Raw genomic sequence first — 25086 nt, 5'->3', positions numbered from 1 at the left:
AGCAGTGTTGAGATGGTTGCTGTACTTTTCTTTAGTTCTCTTATCATATCTGCTGAAATTGCTTTTGTTTCTCATCTGCTAACCTGTCTTCACATTCTTTACTACAGTACAGAAAATGTCAGGTTTCCTAGTAGGTGACCATCAAACTGGACTAATCCAGCAAACCATTTAATTTTCTGTATTCTTTCAGATACCTTTGATATCTTTCAGAATTCTTTCGTTTGAATCCTATTTGGATAATTAGAAAGGTAGCTTGTAGTGGAAAAACAGATGTAATATGCCCTGAGAGATGCATTGTGGAAGAATCAGTCCTGGTTTCCTGTGAAAGGCTGCAACAGTGTTAACACGACTGGCAAAGTGATTTGATTTGCTAAAATAACATATTGTAACTAGTCCATTAATGAAACTATTATTTTTTCTCCCTCCATAGCCCTGTGAATGAATTTCAAAACAAAGTACTGGCTTGCCTGAGGAAACTGGGTAATAGTCATCCATCATCATGTGATGGTGGGGAGAACAAAGATTATTGTCTTATACTTACATGTAGGGAGTAGAGAGGCAGCACAGTTTAGAAATGTGGAAATACTAGGATTGAGAAAAGTACTGCCAGAATAATATTTGCATAGCAAGTAGCTATAACAAACGGAAAAATCATTGACTAAACTAACACAGATATTGGAGTGGTAATAATGCATAGTGCCTGGTCAGTTACTGGATTTGACTACATCAACAGTCATAGTCAGCTTCCTTCTTTTGATCACTACCACAAAAAGAAAACGATCAATAACTTGCAGTACTGGCAACATGCTGCCGTATAAAAATATACCACATAAACTTTTAAAGCCTTCCTTTTAAAATAAATTAATTTATTCAAAGTGCAGTAACACAAAATGACCATGGCCACTTCTCCAGAAAAAAACCCTATTAAGGAAGCATACCTTTACTAGTAAAACTCTAAAAGTACATCACAGACATGCACTAAATAACACTAACAATAGAAAAAAGCAGACCCTAAAATTAATGAAGCAAACCACTGTATACACACTTAATGGTTAAGCACCCTGCCCGAGATTCTACTGTGAGCAATCAAAACGTGATTGCTCAGAATCCAGCTGCACAAGCCCAGCTCCTTGCAAGCTGCTGCTTTTATGAAAAGTAATGCAGCACAGTAAATGCTCAAAGTAAGTGTTTGCTCAAAGTAAGTGTTTATTTTTAGTGCAGTAGAGTACCACCACACACCTGTATTCCCCGCACTCCACGAACCTAGATATAATAAAATAGTAGTCACACAGCAGTGAGGAGAGGGGAACTTCCAAAAGTGGTTTCACACTATCCACTATACTTAAGCAATTGTGATCAGTGGATACACTGAGTAGCTTCTAATGCCACACCAGTGAAATAGAAATGACCAGATGGCAAACAGAAGAGACCACCACGGGGGGGGGGGGGGGGGGCAAGAATGAAGTGTAGCAACAATAAATAGTAAAGATATTATTCTTCTTTTGGCTTTCCTGGTTAGGGGTCACCACAGCGGATCACCTGTCTGCTTATGATTGGCAGTGGAGTTTTACAATGTTGAGTTGCCAGCCCGGCACCCACCCTTCCACAGAAGGCACACACACGTGTCTAGTTTAGAGTATCCAATCCACCTACAACATGTCTTTGGCATGTGGGAGGAAACCCACACGACCACAGGGAGGACATGCAGACTCCGCACAGAAGGTACCCCAGCCGAGGATCGAACCAGAGAACCTCTTGCTGTGAGGTGACAATGCTAACCGCTGCACCACCGTGGCCGCCCCAAGGGAGTAATACAGTAATAAGATTTACAATAGAAAAAGAGAAACTTTAAGAGAAAAACACACGCATCTGAGAAAAACCCGAGAGTTGAGGCTGACCATATCTTTCTGTGAAAGTCGGCAAACAAGATCTGAAGTATGTTAGAGGCTGGTGCATTGTGGGTAAGGGAGGAGCTCAAGAGCTTTTTGATGGCCACACGCTTTAGTAATAGCAGAGTCAGATCTGAGGATCGGATCTGAACCCAACAGTTGAAGACAGAATGAAAATTGACAACATCAGATCATTTAAATTGCTCCCCTTTTACTTATTAATGTAGCAGCTTTATCAAATATAAATCTTTAGCAGATATTTATTGTGCTTCAAACATAAATGGCCTACTGCAGACTGCCATCAGTAACACAGTCTACAAGCTTTATATTTTCTTATACCCGGAGGCAGGTATAGCCCTCTGCTTCTCTTTTTCTTTGATGTGGCAAAACAGTCTTAAGACACTCGTATGTGTTTCTCATCTTCTATGACACACTGAACACTTAAAGCTATTAACCTCGCACAACTGGAAGCTATAATTTAGTACACTGCATTAAAAGGGTGGTGATGAATCAAGCTAAACATGCAACTCCAAGGATGGCTCACTGTACATTTTATTTGTAGGCTACTTTCTACACTACATTAGCTGAATGTGTGCCCCCCCTTCTACACACACACACACGGAATTCTGCTTTTTTTTGGTTGTTTTATGTTAAAACTACAGCTTTAAAAAGGAATCCACACAAAAAAAATCAATGCTATATTCCTTACTGCATTGAAAACATTGGCTTCCATGCTGCATATTTATACTGTTTCTTCCACATCTGAAAAATGTTAATAAAAACAAATTCTTTAAATAAAGTAAAAAAGATACTCTATCATAACTACTGATGGCCTTTGCTATGCACAGCAGTACTCTACGGAGTGGGTACTGTAGGGCATTAACAGACCCTTCAGGGTGATGAAGCCCTCTGCCTGTAGTATCAGGCCTCATAACACCTCTAGGTGATCTGATGTTTCCCTGTAATGCCCACCTTATTTAGAGCCAAACCAATCGGCCCATGTCAAACAGGTATACAGAAATGCAGATTTCTTCATTTTGATTTGCTCAGTAACATAGCATGGCAAATGGTTGAGACTTTTTTTTTTTTGGTGGGAGTAGTCAGGGAGTGATGCAAATTGATTTTTGCTGCTTAAAAGATTGACTGACTATGGACGAGGTGCTGAAATTACTTTTGTGTAGGTCATTAAACAGCATACTTTTTAATTTTCATTCATGTGTTTGACAGTTGTGTGTTAGTCTTGAGCTGTGCATTATTTTCTACATTTTCCTTCCTCTGTTATGATTGTTTTCTTTTTGTATTACTAGAAGATATAATGTCTTGTATGATGATGATACTTTGCCACTTGTTGCATTTGTTAATGGAGTGGGAGTGGTTAGTTTCTGTCTAGTGTTTTAAAAGTCTGTTAAAAAAAAACAAAAAAAAAAACACACACACTTTTTGCACACTTGGGAAGAGAAAATAAAGATTTAGTAAGGTACTTCATATTTTTCTTTTCTTTAGTACTCTGGTCAGAAAATGTAACACCCAATGGACCTAGACAGCACATACTGTTTAGTCACATTTGTATTATTTACCATCCTTTCTGTGTACTAGTGTCTTGCCATATTACATTCTTCTTTTTTTTTCTCCTGTGCAAGTTGTTGCGAGAAGCACCTTTTGGGGGAAAAGTTGAGTGCTTGTCTGGAAATCCATGTAATTCAAGATATGTAGTCTACAGTGGCCTTATTAGTTGACATTGAAATCCTGCATATGGGCATAACTCCCCTCAGGTTTTCAAGAGCTGACTGCCATCAAGCACTGCATCCTGCTAAAGATCATCTTTAGTGTTTATCACAGAATCTACCGCTACAAGAAAGCAGCAAGCTCTTCCTTATCTCTTCTACCAGAATGTTAACATGTCTGGTACTAGGTTACAGAGTACAGACTGCTCTTACTGCTGTTAGTCACCAGTGTTTAAGCACTCGCACATTTTCATTGATTTCTCTGGTCCTGTCCAGATGCTGGAACCAATAGACTGGTCTCTTGTGATACCTTTTGCCCCACAACAAACTCATCAGAAGCTGAAGCCCCTGCCCTACATGTACACTCTAGATCTCATTGCTGCCATTAAGTCACTACGACATCTCCAACTGCTTAGAACATTTTAGGGGATATTTTTACTGTTTTGTGCATAGATAAAGTGATAGCAATAGTTAGCTGAACATCAGAGTTGATAGTTCAGTTTTGTACTGCCAGTGTTGCACAACAGGATTTGTAAGCTTTTTTTTTCTGAAAAATGTACAGATGTTCATCGTGTTTCACTGTTGCAGTCATTACACTTGGGTTATCCTGCTGGCAGGCTACCCGCAGTCTGCCTGAATTCCAAAGTTTAGGTCCGGCGTCGGTTGCTTTTGCCTCTTCCCTGACGTCAGTGCGCCAGGGGTATATAAGATGCAGCCGACGCCATTTTCTTCAGTCTTTCTTGCTGGGCGGTGCCCGAAGCAAAAGCAGTTTGCAAGTGCCGGTCGTCCGACTCCTGAGATTTTCAGAAACGAATTTCAGATCCGAAGTCTTCATTAAAGCTAAGTATCCCATTGGGGAAACTTTTTTCTTGCTCCAGTCCGATGTCAGAAAAGGGTAACAATTCTATTTCTTGTGGGAAGCAAATACCTCATAAGGATTTTCATTCTTACTGTATTCCTTGCCTAGGCCCTGATCACAACGTTGCTAGCTGTCGGTTTTGTGCTAGATTTAACCAATGCACTATTAAGCATCGGTACGATTTTGCCTATCATTATTTTGGTCGAAGATTCAATTATATAATGCCGTCGGAACAACCGACGACTGGAGTTTATAAAAAGTGCAAGGAAAAAGAAAACGACAGGCATTCGTGGTCAAAAACCGACGACGAGGCTTCCGCTAAGCAAGACCGTTCACCGGTTCTCAGTGAGGCGCATTCACAGCCCCCAGTGCCCGCTACCTCGGAGCCACAGGCCGCTGACAACTCCCACATGGAGCCAGCTAGGCCTCTGGATACTCAAGGTATTGGACACACGGAAACTATTCCCTCAGATGGGTCCGGAGCCGCTGAGCAGGCATCAGCTTCTGAGGGTGTTTTCAGACCTACACAGTTATATGTAAAGCCTACTTCAGCTTCCAAAGCAAAGACTAAAGCAGTTCTAAAGACAAATAAACAAGTACAGCATTCTCCTGGAACAAACTACCATGCCTAAAAAATAGATGCTCAAAATGGCCGAAGACCTAATTACCTTGATCAGGGGTTCCCATCCCCCTCCTGATAAGAGGCCTAGGCAAGAGACAGAATATGAATCTTCAGATCAGGTTTCCATTTCCTCTGACTCCTCTTCTGAACAGGAATACTCTCTTCCTCCTTACGAGGATTCTGATGCTGAAGAATCAATCCCTTCAGCCTCACCGCCTGAGGATTATTCTTTTGGGGAAACCCTGCATACCATGAGGGAGCACTTCCACTGGGAGAGCCAAGACTACTCAGAATCTAAGAAAAGGCTTAGAGATTTTCTTTTACTCCCTCAGCACAGGCCTTTGGCTATTCCTCCTGTGTTAGACATTGTAGATTATGTATTTTCAGAGTCTGGCCTTTCTCCTGACTCTTTACCTCCTGCCCCTGTTAAACCAGACAGATACTGCAGGGTTCCAGATTCACATAAGTTTCTTTATAAAAACCCTGCTGCTGACCCTGAAACTATTTCTCAGGGTCCCAAAGGGGTCAAGGCTTCCACTGCAAAAAACCCTATCCCCTCTGATAGAGATTCAAGGGCACTAGACAGATGGGAAAAAAAGGTTTACACTTCTGCTACTTTGGCTGTGAGGGCTTTAAATTGTCAATTTCATATGCTAAATATCAGCAATACTTAATGTCACTGCTAAAACAGAAAATGTCAAATTCTGATTGTGCAGAAAATAAGGAAATACAGGATTTATTGCATGCAACCGAACAAGTGGGAAAGCATACATTGCATTGTGGTTTTGATTCTCTGGAGGCATCTTGCAGGGCTGCAGTTACGGGTTCTGTCATTAGGAGGCATGCTTGGTTAAAGGAACAGAATCTGCCCGATCATGTTAAAGCAAAATTATTAGATGCTCCATTACAGCATGATACCATATTTGGTGTTAAAGCAGAGGAGGTGTTGAAGAAAATGGAGGACAAAGCAAAATCTATGCAAACAGTAAAAGATTTCTTACAGGTACAGCCACCCAGATTTAGCAGGAACTGGCCTACAAAGAATTGGTCCTTTCCAGAGTCAGACAGGCCACAAAGAGGCAGATACAGATGCCCCAGAGGCAGATCCCAGACCCAGGGCTCATACAGGCCTAAACACTGGAGAGCTTCTACCTCCAAAAGCGGAGAAAACAAATCACAGCCATACAGGAAACAGTCCCAATGACTTTCCTCTGCCAGCATCAAGCACTTATCTTTTGGTAGCCCCCTTAGGGGGAATACTAGCACTTTTTTTCTCAAAATTGGCACATGATCACCCAGGACAAATGGGTCTTGAATATAGTGTCCCAGGGCTACAGGTTCCACTTTCCCACCCTGCCAAGGGCAAAAGGTATGCCAGACCTGCCACACAATCAATGGGCAGAGGCACAAAAACAAGTTTCATCCCTCATGGACATGAGGGCCATTCAGCAAGTACCACAGCAAGAGCAGGGACAAGGATTTTACTCAAGACTTTTCTTGGTACCTAGAAAAGACAAAGCCTGGAGACCAGTACTGGACCTGTCTATTCTAAATACATTTCTGGACATTCCAAAATTCAAAATGTTGACTCTGCAGCAGCTTCTGCCCATGCTGGGCAAGAAGGCTTGGCTTGTAACTTTGGACCTAAAAGAGGCATACCTGCATATTCCAATCAGACAATCTTGCAGAAGATACCTCAGATTCATGGCTGGGTCAATGCACTACCAATTCTCTGCACTGCCCTTTGGCTTATCTACTGCGCCCAGGGTCTTCACAAAATGCCTGGCACTAGTAATTGCATTTTGCAGACAAAGCGGAATTCAAATATATCCTTACTTGGACGATTGCCTTATTCAAGCAGAGAACAAGGACATTCTACTAAAGCATCTGGCGTTTGTAAAAAGATTACTAATTTTCCTAGGGTACACAGTAAACAAAAAGAAATCAAAACTAGTACCCTCTCAAGAGATAATATTCCTGGGTGCAAGCTTAAATACAACTGCCCAGATGGCTTTTCTCATGCCAGACAAACAAAGGCAACTAACTTCTTACTTCAAAATGTTGGCAACAAAGACACAGTTATCTGCAAGAAAAAATCTGCAGGCTTTGGGCTTTATGGCATCCTGCATTCTGCTAATTCCATATGCCAGACTTCATATGAGGAAACTGCAATGGTTTTCTAAAAAGTGTTTGGACTCAACATTGTCACAGCCTGGAAACATTAATTACCCTCATTCCTTGCCTGCAACAGGAGTTTTGATGGTGGGCACAGGCCTGTCACCACAACAAGGGACAGCCATTCACCCTTCCCACAGCCAGGCAGTCAGTAACAACGGATGCTTCAGATTATCCCTGGGGGGCCCACATGGCCGGAAAATGAATTCAGGGCACATGGCCCACAAGCCAAAGGCATCTTCATATCAATCAAAAAGAGATGCTAGCTGTTCAGAATGCCCTGACAGCTTTCAAGGATCTACTCCATCCAGGACAACTACTGATAAGGACGGACCATACTACAGTTATGTGGTACATAAACAGGGAGGCACTCATTCCTACCCCCTCTGCAGACAAGTCATGACTTTGTGGGGACACAGCATTGACTTATCAAGTACACCTGCAAGCACAATTCCTGCCAGGAAAGAAAAATACTCTGGCAGACGAACTAAGCAGAAACCTCACGGATCCCCATGAGTGGAAACTGGATCCACAAGTCTTCAGCATGATAATAAAGAAATGGGGACGCCCAGACATAGATCTATTTGCCTCCCCTCACAACTGCCAACTACAGAGATTCTGCACAAGGACTTATCACAAGCAAGCATGGAAAGTGGATGCTCTATCATTCAGCTGGAAAACCCTAACAGTATATGCCTTTCCTCCTCTGCCTCTCCTCCCCAAGGTACTCCTAAAGGTCAGACAAGAGAAGCCAAAAATGATTCTGATTGCTCCAGACTGGCCCCGCCAGCACTGTTACCCAATCCTAAAGAGCTTGTCTCAAGGCCCAGCCTGGACATTGCCTCTAATTCCTCATTTACTGACCCAACGAAACAATCAGATCCTGCACAGCCAACTCAGAACCCTAAATCTGGCAGCATAGCGGATAATGTAGCCATTCAGAACACACCCCTCTCTAAAGCAGTGATGGCTGTTATTTTGGAGGCCAGGAGGCCCAGTACCAGAAAACCTTATACAGAAAAATGGAAAAGATTCTGTGCTTGGAACCAAGCACCAAGGAATTGACACGTTTGTACCAAATATTCCTCAGATTTTACAATACCTAACTGAGATGCTGGTCAAAGGCCTATCCTTTTCATCATTTAAAATCCATGCCTCTGCCATTTCAGCTCATTACAATACGGAACCACCAATGTTTTCACATCCATTGCTAGGACAGTACCTCAGAGGGGCAAGAAACATAAGACCTCCAAGGAGAGCACCAATACCTGCATGGGACCTCAATTATGTCTTGGAAAAACTCACACTGCCACCTTTTGAGCCAGCCAATACAGCTGAAATAAAGTTCTTAAACAGCTCTGCTCCTAGCAATAACCTCTGCAAGATGAGTCTCAGAGTTACAGGCACTCATGGCTGTGGAACCATTTATCATTTTCCATCCAGACAGGGTTTCTCTGAGGACGAACCCGACATTTATGCCTAAGGTAATGTCCAGTGTGGTCCTTAACCAAACCATTCATTTGCCTACCTTTTATCCAAACCCACAGAATAAGGGTGAGAGACTCCTGCATTCTTTGGACATACACAGACAGCTACGCTTCTACTTGGACAGAACTCAAGCTTTCAGAAAGACTGAGCAACTCTTAGTAGCATATGCTGCAGGATCACAAGGAAAGGCTATCTCAAAGCAGACTATTTCAAAATGGATAGGCCACTGCATTCGTTTCTGCTATTCACAACATGACAAATCAGTGCCCAAGGGCATTAGGCTACATTCAACCAGAGCAGCAGCCACTTCAGCAGCCTTCATCAGAGGAGTACCAACCAAAGACATTTTAGAGGCTGCAACTTGGAGTTCAGTGCACACTTTTACCAAGCACTACCAGGCTTTGCCACTGCAGTTCTGCAGGGCCTTATAGCCTCTCCTAATTCTGTTTAGACCCAGCCACCCAACCTCAGCTTTGGGATTCAACCCAAGTGTAATGACTACAACAGTGAAACACGATGAACATAGTACAGTTGTGTACCTACCATAAATGTAGATGTTCGAGTGTATTCACTGTTGCAGTTTGATAGGTGTTTGTCTCTTTCTAAGAGAACAGCTCCTGAAGTAATGCATGGTCTTTTGGTGAGGATGTGTGTGTGTGTGTAGTAGATTTGTTAGTAAAGAACATGAACATTTATATTTTAGTGCAGTACCACTGTTGTATGCTGCAGCAAATCGTGTATATAGAGTAGAGTTGTTTGAATGCGTGAATCTTTTTGCAGTAGTTTATATGGATGTTACTGTGATGTGAGTCTTTAGTTGTAATGCAAGAAAAATTGTGAAAAGATAAGTTCTGAAAGAGACGGTGATATTTTAGCAAGTTACTGCTAGGCAAGTTTAGAAAAGGTTACATATGTATGAAGTAATCTTAGAAATAATTTTTAGTCTCACTAAGGTTAATAGAAGTAGTGTCTGTGAGGAGATTGCTTGCTTCACAGACCATTTTGTCATATGGACAATTTTTGGTGAAAGTAAGATGCTGTTATAATAGGGATATGTTTGAAATGCTTAACTGGCCAATGTAGTCAGTGTCCCGAAATCTTAGATGGTACTAGAAGCCACTCTACAGTTATGTCATGATCATATAGTTATGAGATCTTCTTATGAATCTTAGTAATATGGTGGTTGGCACTTAAAAATAATAAAAAATAGAATATTTGTTGATTAAAAAGAGAAAGACTTGTTCAACAAAAGCAGAATTATTGGGATAATAAGTGAATATGATACTTTATTAGTACAGAGTAGTTTAAAGTGCTTAAAATGCAATAGAAATTTATGAGGTGAACAAGTATTTAGTAAAAAAAATTGCTAAGTATACTGGTATTTTCTGAAAGGAAAAATGAGAGCTTTACTATGTTTATGGAGGAAAAGGTACACATGGAGAATAAAATAATGTTATAAAAAGCTATGATGGAAGTAGGGTATATACGCAAGAACAGATTATGAAACTAGTGGAAGACTTTGTAGAAAATAGTATAGAGTTGTGGGATGATGGTGACAGTTGCATTGCTTTTATTTATTTATTTTTTGCGAATTTACAGGAAAAACAGGTAAAAACAAATATTTACATGGAAGAGTTAGAAACAATATTGAGTATACTTCCTCCTGGTGCAGAAACCTCGACAGTGAAGGCAGAGCCGAGAGGTGATAGAGATGAAATCCTTGAGATGGGCGTTAGGTTGAACACCATGGGATAGATGCAGAAGTGAGGACAGCAGAACAGAAGCCAGAGTTGCTCCAGTTGCAGAGAATGTCTGAGTGAACAGACTAAGACGATTCAGGTGCACGTGCAGGAAAACAGAAGAATATTTGGTTAAGGTAGGAAGAAGGCAAGAGGAATTAAGAGCACCCAGCCCCCTCCCAATCCCCCCATATAAACTGTCACTCTGGCAGCTCTGTAGGGTGAACCCACACAGTCATGGAATTAATGGGCTGAATACAGTTGGGAAGGCTTAATTGTCTGTGGACAGAAGGGAAAAAAGAAAGGGGGTGAATAGAGGTGCCAACTAAGAGTGGTGAATGATTGGCTTCCACTTTGTTGGATATGAGCGTAGTTGTCATGAACTGTCAAAAAGAAAAAAAACACACAAGATAATGAGACTTTTCCTATTCTGTTGGCATATGCTAAAGAGTTGATGTTAATAGTGAAGAAAAAATGGGCCAGAGAAGTTATTACAGAAGTTGAAGAATGTGTAGGATTTATAGATTTATAGTTTAGTAAACAAAAATCAAAAGATATAGCTGATATTCAGGTGGAAGACATTTTTCTTTGCCTGAATGCAATGTGCTTGGATTATTTATTTTAATGTGAAAAAAAGAATCTACAATGATATATTTTGCTTATGTGAAATTTGCAGTATTGCACGTTTGGAAAATTATTAATTTAAATTTTTAAAATGAAAACTTGTACTGAACTCCACTGTCTTAGACAAGTTAGTGAACTTGGGAGGAATTTGTTCTTTCCAACATGTAAGGAAGCCAAATTACTGAACATATTCTTTAGTTTTATTTTGGGGATCAAGATAAAGATAACAAGGAAGCAGGAGACTTGAGATTAGTTAATCCGTTTTATTTTTGGCATCAATGTATTCATTATGGGTATTGAAATTTTTTAAATAAGACATAGATAATTTAAGTAGTAAGTTAATTCATGCACAATATAAAAAGTTGTGGGAAGGGGAAATACCATTAAATAATGATTTAAGAGCGAATGCCAAGAATATGTGGTCATGGAAGACAAATGATGGATATTCAGTAAGAAGGAGACTTGTGGTTCAAGAATATTCTAGATGAATATTGTCCAGAAGTCAATGGTAAGAGTTAAACATTCAGACATTTTTAAAACAGTGTCAGAAAAGATTTAAGAGGTATGTGAATAGATTTAATTTTTTTGAAGAATGAAATTAGACAAATTGCCAGTAAAATTTTAAATGGAATATATATGTGCAGAAGAAATAAAATGTGTTAATGGTGATGAAATATTCTTACTTGTTTGTAGACTGTGTGTGTATTCAGGAGTTTTGTTATTGCATTTGTAAGGAATGGCATATTCTGCTGTTGTAAACCGTTAATACAGATAATGATGCTTTACAGTTTACATAATTTATTTAATGTATCATTGGTGAACTTGATAGTATTTGTTACAGGTTTATGGTTTGCTTCTAAAGTTGCAAATGTGTTTAATAAGTAGGATATTAGAGATGTGTTTAAAATGTATTGTGGTTGTAGTAAAAAAGTGCTGGGGAATCATAATTAGATGTATTATGTAATTGTTTTATAAAATAGTATTTTGTAAATAATCATACATGACTTTATTGAAGATTTATTGAAAATTCCATAAAGCACCCCTACTCTTTGTGATACATGCTGTGGGATTCTTTGTATACACCTGAGCTACCCTCAGTCAAGACAGAAGAGTTCTCTGCTTTAACCTATCAGCTGAAAGATAACCCTTCAGGAGCGCAGCAAATTATTATTCATGTACTGTATTTTCATAATAGAAAATAAATTTAAGAACATGATGTGGGAATAGAACCCAGCCTTTTGTTATTCCATGCATCGTAGGCAGGTATTCTACCCCTGATACTGGCAGTTTAAATGACATTGAGTATGTGTAGGAGGGAGGGGAAAATTTGCTGAAAGATATTTTCAGACTTGTAGCTTCTTCATAGTCAGACGTGATGTAGTCTGTCAGAAAAAAGTATACTCTGCAGTGGCAATTTCTGTGTGAAAGAAGCCAGACCTAGCATTCTGCATTCTATAGTATTTCAAAAGAAACATGAAAACACTGCCTATGTTGTGGCTTTCTGTTACTTTACTGTTATAATTTCTCACTTCATGCATGTTTACCTTTCCTTTTCAAAGGCTGTATATTACACTTTATATATAGTTGAACAGTTCTATTATTAAAAAGTTGTTTATACTTGCCTAAAAGTGAATTTTTCTTTTTTTCTGCATTAAACATAATGAAAAATTGTGAATTTCACTCACTCACACACACTTTCACGATGTAGTGGTTCCATTATATTTGTACTTAAAAGCAAAAAACAATTGTAATTTATAATGAAACTTAATTTTTTTGTCCAAAACTTTTTACAGGAAAATGTCAGACTGTGCTCACATTAGTAGTCTTACATGGCCTTTAGAATGTGCCAGACTATCAAACTGCATTTTATTTTGCTTCTATAAAGGATGGCTATATGTCTTCCTTTCAAGGTAAGGAATGCAGTACATGACAAGAAACACCAGTTTGAGATGGCATTACATGAGAATTAAGTAAATAAGTTACTTCTTTAGAAAACTGATGTTTGTGCCACTGAAAAGATACCATTACAGAAGAATCTTGTATGGATCAAGCCAAAATAGCCGCACCAGGTTGTAAGATGAATGTATGTCCATAAGCAAAAAATTCTGTTATCAGTTACAGTCTGTGCCTGGGTGTTCATGTATAGTTCTGTGGACATTTTTGGTAAGAGCTGTCAAAGGGGGATTGCAAATAGTTATGCATAGCTATTTCATTGTCATAGTCTAGCATGTTGTATTTTGCTCTTCCATTGGAAGTGAGTATATGTCATCTCTTCATGGTAGAGAATGCAGTACTTGTGCGGGTAAGTCTATCTCTCTGTTTGTGTTCAGCAAAATGTATGAACTAAATAATATGCAAGCTTATTTGTGATTACAGTAAAATGTGTTAAAATGCAAATCTACAACAAATCAGAGAAAAACAGCAAAACTTGCAACTGTAATAAAAGTAAATCATAACTTATAGTAACTGTAAATTTGAGGCTTAGAATGCTGCATACTAACAAACATACATTAATGTTTCTAAAATATTATTGTAATTACTCTTGGAACAAGTATTGCAAGAGAAGAATATTTGAAAATAATACTTAGTCAGTAAGTTGTTGTAGCACTTTAATGAACAGCAGGTCCAACTTTGGCAATGAGGTAGGGTGCTGTCAGTGACCAGAAATAGTTGTTTAGCAGTACCAAGCTGAACAGTTCTCATTTTTGCTGTGTTGTGCAGGGTGTGGTGTTGGTCTGGTAGCATCGCCCATCTTTCTGTCAGCATGTTGAGTAGTGTCTGTAAATAATTTGAAGTAAAAGCACAGAAACTGGTTCCATGTACATGCTTAGTAAAATAGACCCACATTTTTTATTTTAAGTCAGGACAAGGATAATGCCAGCTCACATAATCCGCTGATTATCTCTACTTACGCTTTGTACTCTCCAGTGGAGGTTCAGTATCCATCAAACAGGTTTTGCATTATAGAGCCTTTAAAGCCCGTAATGTATTTATTATTTTACAGTTTCTGCCCAGATTGTACAGATTATTAATGTAGCATAAGAGCATAGAAACATGTTACCTATTTGGTGTGGTTGAAGTTCATAAGGATGTCTGGCTTTCAACATCCAACCTCTCTGTTTACTAGAAACATAGGGTGCTTTGATCAGGAGAGTGATTATGAAACTGTACCATGTGTCACAGATGTGACTGTAGTACAGTATATCTCGGTTGCATACATCTCCAGAAGGTATTTTAAGGGAGCAGAAAGGCTTCTTTTGACCTCTCAATGGAAGTGATTCTAGTTGGGGGTATTTAACTGGATAATATACAATGTTAAGTTGTCAATCTCGCCTTCATTCTTGCTTGATGGGTTCGGAGCCGATCCCTCGGCTCCGACTCGGCACTTGCTAAGCTCGAGAGTCTCTTTCACCAGCTCGAGGCAGCCCCATATCCCATGATGCAAGGCAGTAAATACCCAGATCTCGTTTGCCTCTTCGCTTAGGAGGTCTTCTTTTTACCAGCTCCTGGTAAGTTGTTCACTTTTGTGATTTAAGCCCCTTTTTTAGTCAAAAAAACTCTTTTATTGATAGTTTAAGTTATATTCTACCCTTTCTGACAGAATTTTCCTGTCTCCTTTAATTTTTTGTTAGTCAATTTTTTCCCTATCCCATCCCCCCCCCCTGTTAGGGTGTGTGTGTGTTGGATTTTATAGAATACCTTTTTGGTATTTGTGTAAGTTAATTTAGACTGGTGTTGTGTGTGTGTGTGTTGTGTTCTCAACACTATGTCTAAGGAGAGGGTCTCGGGTTTTAAGAAGTGTGACTCGTGCTGTCAGAAGATGTCTCTGACAGACGGTCACACTTCTTGCCTGTATTGTCTGGGCCCTCTTCACCTGCAGGACTCCTGTGCTATTTGTCACTCCTTCAGCCAGAGAGTCCTGCAGGAGAGACGTAATAAGTTGATTCTTAGGGGCCTTCTTAAGCGGGAGGGCTCTCCGGCTAAGTCGGCTCCACCAAAATCAACTAAACCTGCCAAGGCCCAGGCTTCTGTTTCTAAGCCTGCGGCCTCGGCTCCGACTCGTATTGAGTCGAGATCGGCTCGGCTGGAGCCGATTCTGGATCAACAAAGCTTTCGGCGCCGATGGCTATCGGTGCGAATCTGTTTGACCACCGATGTCGGCTCCAATCGGTTCCGACACCCATGTGGCACAGGCACCGGTGTCGGCTCCGATCGGCTCCGACACCGTTACTTTGGTGGCTGTATCGGCTCCGGCTGGAGCCGATACATCGAGGCTTCCTGTCGGCTCCGAAGTCGGCTCCGACAGGATCTATTGTAGCGGCTCCGATGGCACATTCCAGGAAGAGGTCGAGGCCTCCTTCCTTGGAGCCGATACTTTCGGGGCCGGCTTCACCCCTTCTATCGGAACGGAGCCATCGGAGCCGGTCTTCAAGGTCATCCAGGTTATCAGACCATGACCTAGAGAGTGGTCAGTAGATTACTCAAGTCACAGGTACTGGCCCAAATGTTACACAGTCCGTCTCAACAGGCGACTGTTGGCCCACCCGTTACTGTTCCTCCTTCAAGTCTACCACAGAGTTTGGAGTTGGAGTCTTCTGGAATGGTTACTGCTACAGCTGGAGGACGGATACCCCTTCTGTTCCTTCAGCCTCTACTCTTATCTCCTCTTCCTTAGAGGGATTCGTGGTCGGGCTTCCATGGTCTCCTCCGAGGGGTGAGTGGCATCGGACCCTTGTCCGAGCCCCCTCTTCCCCTTGGAGCCTCGGCCTTGGTGAGCTCGGCTCCGACATCTGCCTCGGAGACTTCCCTTCGGTGGCCCCTGGAGTTCCTAGCTCTTGGGCGGGTTCTCTCGGACCTGCCTGGGAGGGAGCATTCGAGGTGATGAAGAGTGTACTGGCCACTGGTATCAGTCAGCAGTCTGTTCCGTAGCTCCTCCCTCTATTGTACCTGTTGACATCTCTGCCACTTCTCTTGCTACAGGACCCAGAGATCCTCCGCCTCAGGTTTCCCCATTGGGAATTTCCCCTCTTCCGAGGATTCTCCTGATGTTTGGAGATCCTCCTAGGAAGAGGACTTGTAAGAGGAAGCATGTAGACTCCCCGAGTCTGTCACTTGGATACTGACTTTGATGAGTCAGAGGGATCCCCTAGATCCCCTCTGAGGATGTCTCCTTCTCAGACATCCTAGAACTTCTGAAACAGAGGGAAACTGGCCCACCAGCAATCCCTCTGAGGATGAGTCAGTATACCTAGAGGCGTTTGGATCTCGGCCCTCCACCTCCTGGGTATCTCCGCCTTCGACCCCTTATGCAGGTGATTGCACGAAGGCGTGGGCAGCTCCTGACTCTGTAGAGCCAGTCCCTAGGAGGCCTTCAAAATTTATCACCCGGCGACAAACAATTCCTTACTAAGGGTGTCCCGCTGATGCCATGGTGGTGGCTGCGGCCACCAAAAGGAACTTGCAGATCCTTCCGTGCCCGTCCATCCTCCTAATAAGGACTCTAGGACCATGGATAGGTGCGGTGGCGGATGTTTTCATCAGCGACCTTTGCTATCGTTCGCTGAATTACCTATGTCACTTCACCAGACTCCAAAGGGATATCCTGAAGGAGCTGGGGAAATAGTTCAGGATCCTACAGCTGCAGGGGCTCAAGAAAAATTGCTTCTCAGCTAGGAACCCTCAATTCCATTGCAAACTCCTCCATGCGGCTAATATCTTATGCTGCGGATGGAGCGAGTAGAGCATGAGCACAGGTGTGGCTCTTAGACGCCAAGCCTGGATGCGGCTATGTGATTTTGCGGATCCCTTTAAGGAGTCCTTCACAAATTCTCCCTTTGATGGGTCAGCTTTGTTTGACCCTCAGGTGAAGGAAACCTTGACCAGGTGCGAGCAGGACGGCAAGACTCTTTCTGCTGTTGGAGTCCGTTTTTCCACCCCTTCTAGGCCTTATCCCAAAGGACAGAAGGGTGGGAAGATGTGGTTCCGTAAATCCCAAGGAGTCACGCCGGATTCACGTGGTCAGTTTACCCCTAGAGGCAGAGGGGGTAACAACAACAGACGCCGCTCTAGAGGCAGAGGGGTCCAAGAACCAGGGAAACAGGGAGCCTCTCTCTGATAAGCCCTTTCAGCATCCCTGAGGTGTTGCCCGGCTGTCCCTCCTTGGAGGCAGTCGGGAAGATTATCACTGTACCCAGAAGCCTGGCATTCCCTCACTCAAGACAGATGGGTACAGTCGATCATATCCAAGGGTTACATAATTCCTTTCGAGGAAAGTCCCTTCCCTCAAGTTCCCTTCCAGATGTACCACCCGGTCTAAGGGACATTGCAGAGTTAGAAATCGCAAAACTACTGCAAAAGAGCCATTCAGCCAGTTACAATAGACCATTCAGAGCCGGAATCTACTCAAGGTTCTTTTGGTCCCCAAAAGACGGAGACTGGAGACCAATATTGGATCTCAGCAGACTCAACAAGTCTGTCAGGAAGACAAGATTCGAATGGTCACTCTTCAGTCAATTCTGCCCTTCTTACAGAAGGACAACTGGATGTGCTCAATAGATCTTCAGGACGCGTACTATCACATCAAAATTCACAGGCGCTCCAGGAGATTTCTCCGCTCGGCTGGGGTCCAGTCACTTCCAGTTCAGAGCCCTGCCCTTTGGTCTCACTACAGCCTCCAGAGTGTTCACCAAATGCATGGCAGTGGTCACGGCTCACCTGAGACGTCAAGGATTCCAGGTGTTTCCGTATCTCGACGACTGGCTCCTGTCAGCCACCACCAGGCATCAGCTTATACAAGCCAGGGATTACACAATAGACCTTTGTTCTCATTTGGGCATCTCAATCAACTTGAAAAGTCATCCTTATCGCCCTGCCAGTCTATTACCTTCATAGGCGCAAACTTAAACACTGTTCGGATGTCAGCTACCCTTACAGATCAAAGAGTTTCAGACATTCAGACTCATGTCAGGATCATTCTGGCCAGCAAGAAAATACAGGCCAGAATGGTTCTGAAGGTATTAGGTCTCATGGCTGCGGCCATTACTCTTCTTCCCTGGCTCGATTCTACATGCGCCTTCTTCAGTGGATGCTGTTCACACAGTGGTCATACCAGCAACTTCCAATGCGTCACCAGATTCTGGTGACACAGACATGCAAAGAGCATCTTGCTTGGTGGATCACATCGTCTCAGGTTCACCAAGGCAGGTGCTTTGTACCTCCGTCCCGATAGCCACTGTCACCACGGATGCCTCCCTGATCGGGTGGGGGGGGTCATTATCAGGGCAGGATGGTTCATGGGACGTGGCAACCGTTCGAGTACCATCTGCACATAAATGTCCTGGAGATGAGAGCAGTGCTTTTAACGTTGCAAGCCCTCAACGACTTTCTTCCCGTAGGGACAATTGCAGTCCACACAGACAAACATGTCTGTAGTTTGGTATATCAACAAACAGGGCGGAACCAAGTCCTACCCCTTGTGTCGAGAAGCGCTCAGACTTTGGCAATGGGCGATCTCCTCTCATCGGTTTCTGGTAGCAACGCATATCCCTGGGAAAACCAATATTATAGCGGACAGATTGAGCAGAGCTATCCTCATGCCTCACGAGTGGTCTCTCAAGCAATCTATAGCGGAAGAGATTTTTCTGGAATGGGGTCGTCCATGTTGCGATCTTTTTGCTACTCCCCAAAACAGCAAATGTCCAGACTTCTTCAGCCTCTTCCCTCTATCAGGCCATCCCCCCAGAGACGCTCTGACCCAGGATTGGCCCCAGGGACTTCTTTATGCCTTCCCTCCATTTTCTCTGATCCCTCAGGTGATCCAGAAAGCTACCGTTTTGAGAGCCAAATTGATTCTCATTGCCCCTTACTGGCCTCGACAAGTTTGGTTCCCGTTCCTCCATCATCACCTTTTGGTGCAGCCGTGGCATCTGGACCCAGTGCCAGATCTACTGATTCACCAATCCGGTCAGCTGCACCGGTCAATCCCTCTCTCAACCTCACAGCATGGTTGCTCCACTTCCTTCCTTAGCCAGGCTTCCTTTGATCTCTAACCCAGTTAGAGACATCATAGTAGCTTCACTAAAATCCTCTACCAGGAGGATTTACACAAGCAAATGGAACGTTTCTCTTATTGGGCTAAGGCCCAAAATATTGATCCTTTTACTGCCCTGTTCAGGCAGTTCTGGACTTCTTAGCAGAGATTTTTCATGCAGGCTCCTCTTCTTCCACAGTCAGAGTTCAGTTGGCTGCTATTTCTAATTTTCATGTCGGGATAGCAGATCATAATATTATGTCCCATAGGCTCTGCAGGGCCTTCTTGAAAGGAATTTTCCTACTAAAGCCTCCAATCAGGAATCCTCCTCCTCAGTGGGATCTAAATTTAGTGCTGACATCCTTAATTCTTCCCCTTCGAGCCAGCTGTTTCTTGTTCCCTGAAATATCTTTCTTGGAAAACTTTATTCCTAGTGGCTATTACATCTGCCAGGAGGGTGTCTGAACTTCATGCTCTTCGGTTCGTCCCCCTATTTGATTTTTCACAAAGACAGAGTATCTTTGAGAACTAATCCATCCTTTTTACCTAAGGTCGCTTCAAAAACAATCTGAATCAATCCATTGATCTCCGGTATTTTTTCCTAACTATTCAGATAGAGCTGAACAAAAGCTACATTATCTTGGCGTCCACCGTCAGCTCAGATATTATTTGGACAGAACAAAAAATTTAGAAAATCTGATCAACTTTTTGTTTCCTATGCGGATAATAAAAAGGCCTTCCTGTTTCTAAAGTGACTTTGTCCAGATGGCTTTCTTCGGTCATCACTGAAATTTATACGATCAGGGGAAAACAGCTGTGCTCAAAACCTAAAGCACATTCAACTAGGAGTTTAGCTACTTCTACAGCTTTTCAAGCTAGACTGCCTTTGGACACTATTTGTGCAGCGGCCACTTGGGCCACTCCTCACACTTTTGTTTCCCATTACAAATTGGACTTGGCCTCCAGGGACAGGGCCAGTTTTGGCTCTACAGTTCTCAAGAGTTTGTTCCATTGAGCCACCCAGGATAGAGGTGCTAGGGACGCGGTCCCATCAAGCAAGAATGAAGGCGAGATTGACAACTTAACATTAAGAAGTTATGTACCTACCATAACGTTCCATGTTAGTTGTCTTCTCTCGCCTTCTTTCTTGACCCTCCCTCCTTCCCCCTGGCCTGGACAGACCTTGTATAAGAAACTTTTATGCTAAAGACCATTCAGACCTGGTCCTTTTTTCCATTTGTAAGTTTCCTCTTCCTTTGGGAAGTATTTTATGCTTGGTATTATTGCCCTTTGGCAACAAACGAGATCTGGGTATTTACTGCCTTGCATCATGGGATATTGGGGCTGCCTCGAGCTGGTGAAAGAGACTCTCGAGCTTAGCAAGTGCCGAGTCGGAGCCGAGGGATCGGCTCCGAACCCATCAAGCAAGAAAGAAGGCGAGAGAAGACAACTAACATGGAACGTTATGGTAGGTACATAACTTCTTAATATCTCTGTTATGCCTCTTCTTTTCCACTGAGTCAACCTGATGACAAAGCAACTCCTGTCTGCAGTTTTGGAAAAGTTTCCTGCCAGCAGTCTTTCTACGAGACCAGTATGATATGATGCTTGTACAGCTTGAAAACATGCCACACATGCAATGATGTGAGCAGTGAAGTAATGTACCAAAAGATACCGTGGGTTTTGTAGTCTTAATATCAGAATGCTACCATCATTGTACAACTAACGTTTGTCTATTTTATAAGTGAAACTTTCTCGAAGAACACCAGGTGTCTGCATGGCACCTCTCTTGAGTTCACAGATTTCACCTAATATCTGATCTTGTTCCCTGTTTATCAAGCTTGTTTGTTCCTGTTAATGAAAGAAAAGTAAAGCAGGAGTGCTTCCTTTGTAAACATCTCATCAGTGGTGAGGAAAACCAGTTATGAGGAAGCCCCAACCCAAAAAGGAAAAACTAAATAAGAGAACTCCCTACTTGTTTACTTTTGATAATTAGTCATACCAGGGTGGATTTTCCTCCCTGAAAAATAGTCATTGTACTGCATCATACAAGTAAAACATAGCTTCATTGTTTCTTCCTTTGTGTGACGTGTTTGCTGTTCAGCCTCCTTACCATCCACCATATTAGGTTTGCATTAAATCAGCATAATCACAGCAATGCATTGTCACAATAAAGCCATAAAACAAATGGTTGCTGAACAGACACAGTATCCACTGAAATATTAAGATACACAGCTGAATACGCAGCTCAGACATTCAGCACTGGAAACTTGACACCTCTGACTAAGTTTGTTTGAGGAAGTAGTTTCTCCAACTAAGAAATGTTTACACTTTACAAAACAGCTAATTTTGCCAATATGACTAAAACAAATTATGCCATAGAAGTCTGTTTACATTATGACTAATAACAAATTTAATTGAGCTATTAACATGAGCAGTTCTTAACACAGGCATTCAAAAAGAACAGAGAGAATAGCTTGAATGGGGAAGATTGGGGCAAAAGAAGACATGCCTTTTAGATCTAGAGAATGTAGAGGTGCTGTAAATGAACAACAAAGTGATGTCAATATGGTAGTCTTTTGGATATTTTGAGGTAGAGGAAGTTAAAAAAAAAAAAAAAAAAAAAAAAAAAAAAACTTTGGGGTAATACATGCATTTTTTAACCATAGTAATCCTTGATTTGTATTGTAATGCCTGCTGAGTTACATACTTTGATAGGTACATGTATACTTGCTTCCACATAAAAATTAATGTTATGGTAAATAGAAATTTGAATGTACTTGTTTTTGTGTAAATATTGGTAATGCATGCATTCTGTATGTACAGTTTAATGTTGTGTACTAAGTACCATGCACTCATATTGATATTTTACAGTTTGTTTACAAAATGGGGGAAGTAAGTATCTTTGGGGGAATTTTTCAGTTTTCAGAATGAGCAGTGTGGTGAAACTGCCTGATGCGCATCTGTAGCAAGCTATTACTCAGTCAACATGACATTATTTGTGAGAGAAATAATTTTCAATGTAACCAGGAGTTCACCCCGTCACTTGCACAGATGGTCAGTAAGTAACTCAAAAAAAAAAAAAAAATAGTAGTCTTCGAGGTATCCCCAAAGTCTCAAAACAACCCACTAAACAAGTGTAGTGGATCCAAAAACAAAACAGTGTAAGAAGCTTCTCTGTGTGGAAGGTTTTCAGTCTATATATCTCTAGTTAATCACTGTATATTCAATCAATTCAGACAAAAGTAGTAGAAGTTTGTTTGTGTCTTTCGGCTTTTCCCGGTTAGGGGTCGCCACAGTGGAACTCCGGTCCGCTAATGATTGGCAGTAGATTTTTGCGTACTGGCTTGTAGAGAACTTAAAGTCGTCTTAATTAAAAATAAATAAATAAATAATTTATATATATATATATATATATATATATATATATATATATATATATAAATAATTGTACAGAATTACTAAGTATTCGAAAGTAATCCAAGCAAGGCAGGCAGTCTGTTTCCAGTCGAAAATACTTTAAGTAATAAGTTATTTATTTATTAAATTTACTTAATAAAGGATTTTCGACTGGAAACAGACTGCCTGCCTTGCTTGGATTACTTTTTAATACTTAGTAATTCTGTGCAATTATATATTTTTATTTATTTATTTATTTATTTTTTAACTTAAGACTAGTTTAAGTTCGCTACCTCTACTACTTTTGTCTGATCTGATTAATATACGATTGACTAGAGATATATGGACTGAAAATCTTCCACACAGAGAAATTTCTTACACTGTTAAGTAACTCATAAACTCATCCATACATCCAATAAGATAGCACTAACAGACTCCAAGGTTCAAAAAAAAAAAAACAAAAAAAAAACCAAGACACTCCCACTCTAAGAATCAAGCTAAAGAGCCGTGGCAGCAGGCTACAAACAACTCAAGCATATAGCTTCACCTTAATTGTCCTGTATTGTGGTTGATTTTGTATGCTGGCTAAACACAGGTTCCAAGTACTAAACTATAAGAATATTATTTTTGTGTAGGTCAACTTAGTGAGTTATCTTGCTGCAGACTGAACCTTTCATTACCACTAAGCTTGTATGTCCAAATAGATATCTTAGTAATTGGTTACTATCACTAGGTGTTCAAACTAAGTTGGACAGAAACAGAGTGACAGTTGCCTTTCCAGTGCTAGCATTCATGATGTCTCTAGGACCCTGCAATCCCTCTAACAGAAGTATGACTATGGACCTGGTGGTGGTTCATGTAGGTGTGAATGACCTGAAGCTCTCAACCAGAAGGACCTGTAAAGAGACGTATTGGAGCTTGCTTTAATGTTAAATGTAGGTCAGATTCTGTTTTTGAGGGGAATTTTACCTACATCCAGAGTGATGTCCAATACAAAAAAAAGATAATTGGCTTTAAGGTAATTAGTTTTAAGCATGATGTCACTCTGGGGAAGATCAAATATGTATCAGCTTGAGATGGTCAGCTGCCTCACTTGCTTCACCAAGGTTGACCTGCTACCTTCATTCCACAGATTCTGCATACTGGCCAAAGCAGTTGCTACCCTCATAGTGTCTTTTTTAGGCAAAGTCCACTTTTTGGGTATTCCATCATCATAAAAAGACTTCCTGTTAATTCCATTTTTAAGTTTGGATGACTCTAAAATATACAAATAAATATGACCGCTTGTACCAGTGTTTATAAAGTAGCTTACACTGTTGTGTTTTGCAGGTAAAACTTTAGCAGAATGTAAATATAATTGACATTATTTTTCAGTATCCAGGACCTGAAGGAAAGAATTCGACAGCGAACAAATTTGCCGCTTGGCCCCAGTATCGACACACATGGTGAGACTTTCTTGTCTCAAGAGGTGGTAGTCAACCTTTTACAAGAAACACGACAGGCTTTTGAGAGGTGTCAGAGGGTAGTATTTCTGCATACTTTACTTAATTTTAAACCATATTATTTTTGATTTCATGTTCTAAAAAGCTGTATTTTTTGTTTAATTTTCAGTTATCAGACCCTTCTGATTTGCCAAAGAATGCTTTCCAGATATTCAGTATTCTGGTGGAATATTTGTGTGTTGAACATATTGACTATGCTTTGGAAATTGGACTTTCTGGTAAGTGCATATTTAATATAATTGTTCACTTGGCACAGTGCACTAAAAGTGAGATGAGGTTCAGTTAAAGCAATGATTTCTTTCTTCGTAACGAGTCCAGTTGTAAACCTTGATGACAGTGGATCCCATTCTGACCCCAAAGTGCTATGGCCTTTTTTCTCTGATGATCAATTCCAGAGAAGTCATTAGGAAGTGGGATGCAGAATTGTCCATGGCAGTGATTAACAGATGAATTTTTAGCAAAATACATGTAGGTTGTCCATGTAGCTCTGTCATGTTACACCTGAGCCAAACTATTAGCTTCTAAAGCATGCTCATTAGCTTAAATATTCACCCTCATTCGATTCACCATTTTCATCTGTAAGCTGTAGCTTTAGGATTGTGCAGTCTGCAGTGTACCTGTTGACAGTTTTGAGCTACTAGACTGTACTAGTATGTTAGATTTTATCTTAGCTAGGCAGTATTTTCATGTTTAAATAAAACTGCTGGAGTGCAGTAAACCCTGAGTGCTCCACAGTTGCATTTCATCATTTGGAAATGATAGAACAACTTTTTGTTTTAACAGCTTATGCATCTGAGCAGCAGCCAGCATATGGAATAGTTTCTTGCCACCTCAGTTTTCAGCTACAGTAGAAGAAGATGGACCATCTTGCCCCTGCACCAGTATTTTATCCATAGGTAGTATATTACACATAGGTATAGTGATAGTCATCTGTAATTTCTCATATCTTTTTTATTTATATATTTTGTGCAGATATTTTATGTGGTGAGAGCAGTAGCTGCAAAAATGGTAATAACACTAAAAAAACTTCAGTGAG

At 41.3% G+C, this 25086-nt stretch overlaps 1 protein-coding gene across 1 annotated transcript in view; it reads left to right on the top strand.

Annotated features, from left to right (window-relative positions):
- Positions 1-25086, top strand: part of EXOC5 (exocyst complex component 5) — a gene marked incomplete in the record, with an annotated part of 1512951 nt that overhangs the window by 891858 nt on the left and 596007 nt on the right. The window contains 2 exon segments of the mRNA XM_044074439.1: positions 23923-24070; positions 24160-24268. Of these exon segments, the coding sequence (XP_043930374.1) occupies positions 23923-24070; positions 24160-24268 (257 nt within the window).

Source organism: Protopterus annectens, chromosome 6.part0 (assembly GCF_019279795.1).
Source record: "Protopterus annectens isolate FY-2018-M chromosome 6.part0, PAN1.0, whole genome shotgun sequence".
Taxonomy (NCBI): Eukaryota; Metazoa; Chordata; order Ceratodontiformes; family Protopteridae; genus Protopterus; species Protopterus annectens.
The sequence above is the reverse complement of the archived record's forward strand: the minus strand, read 5'-3'. Positions and strand labels throughout refer to the sequence as shown.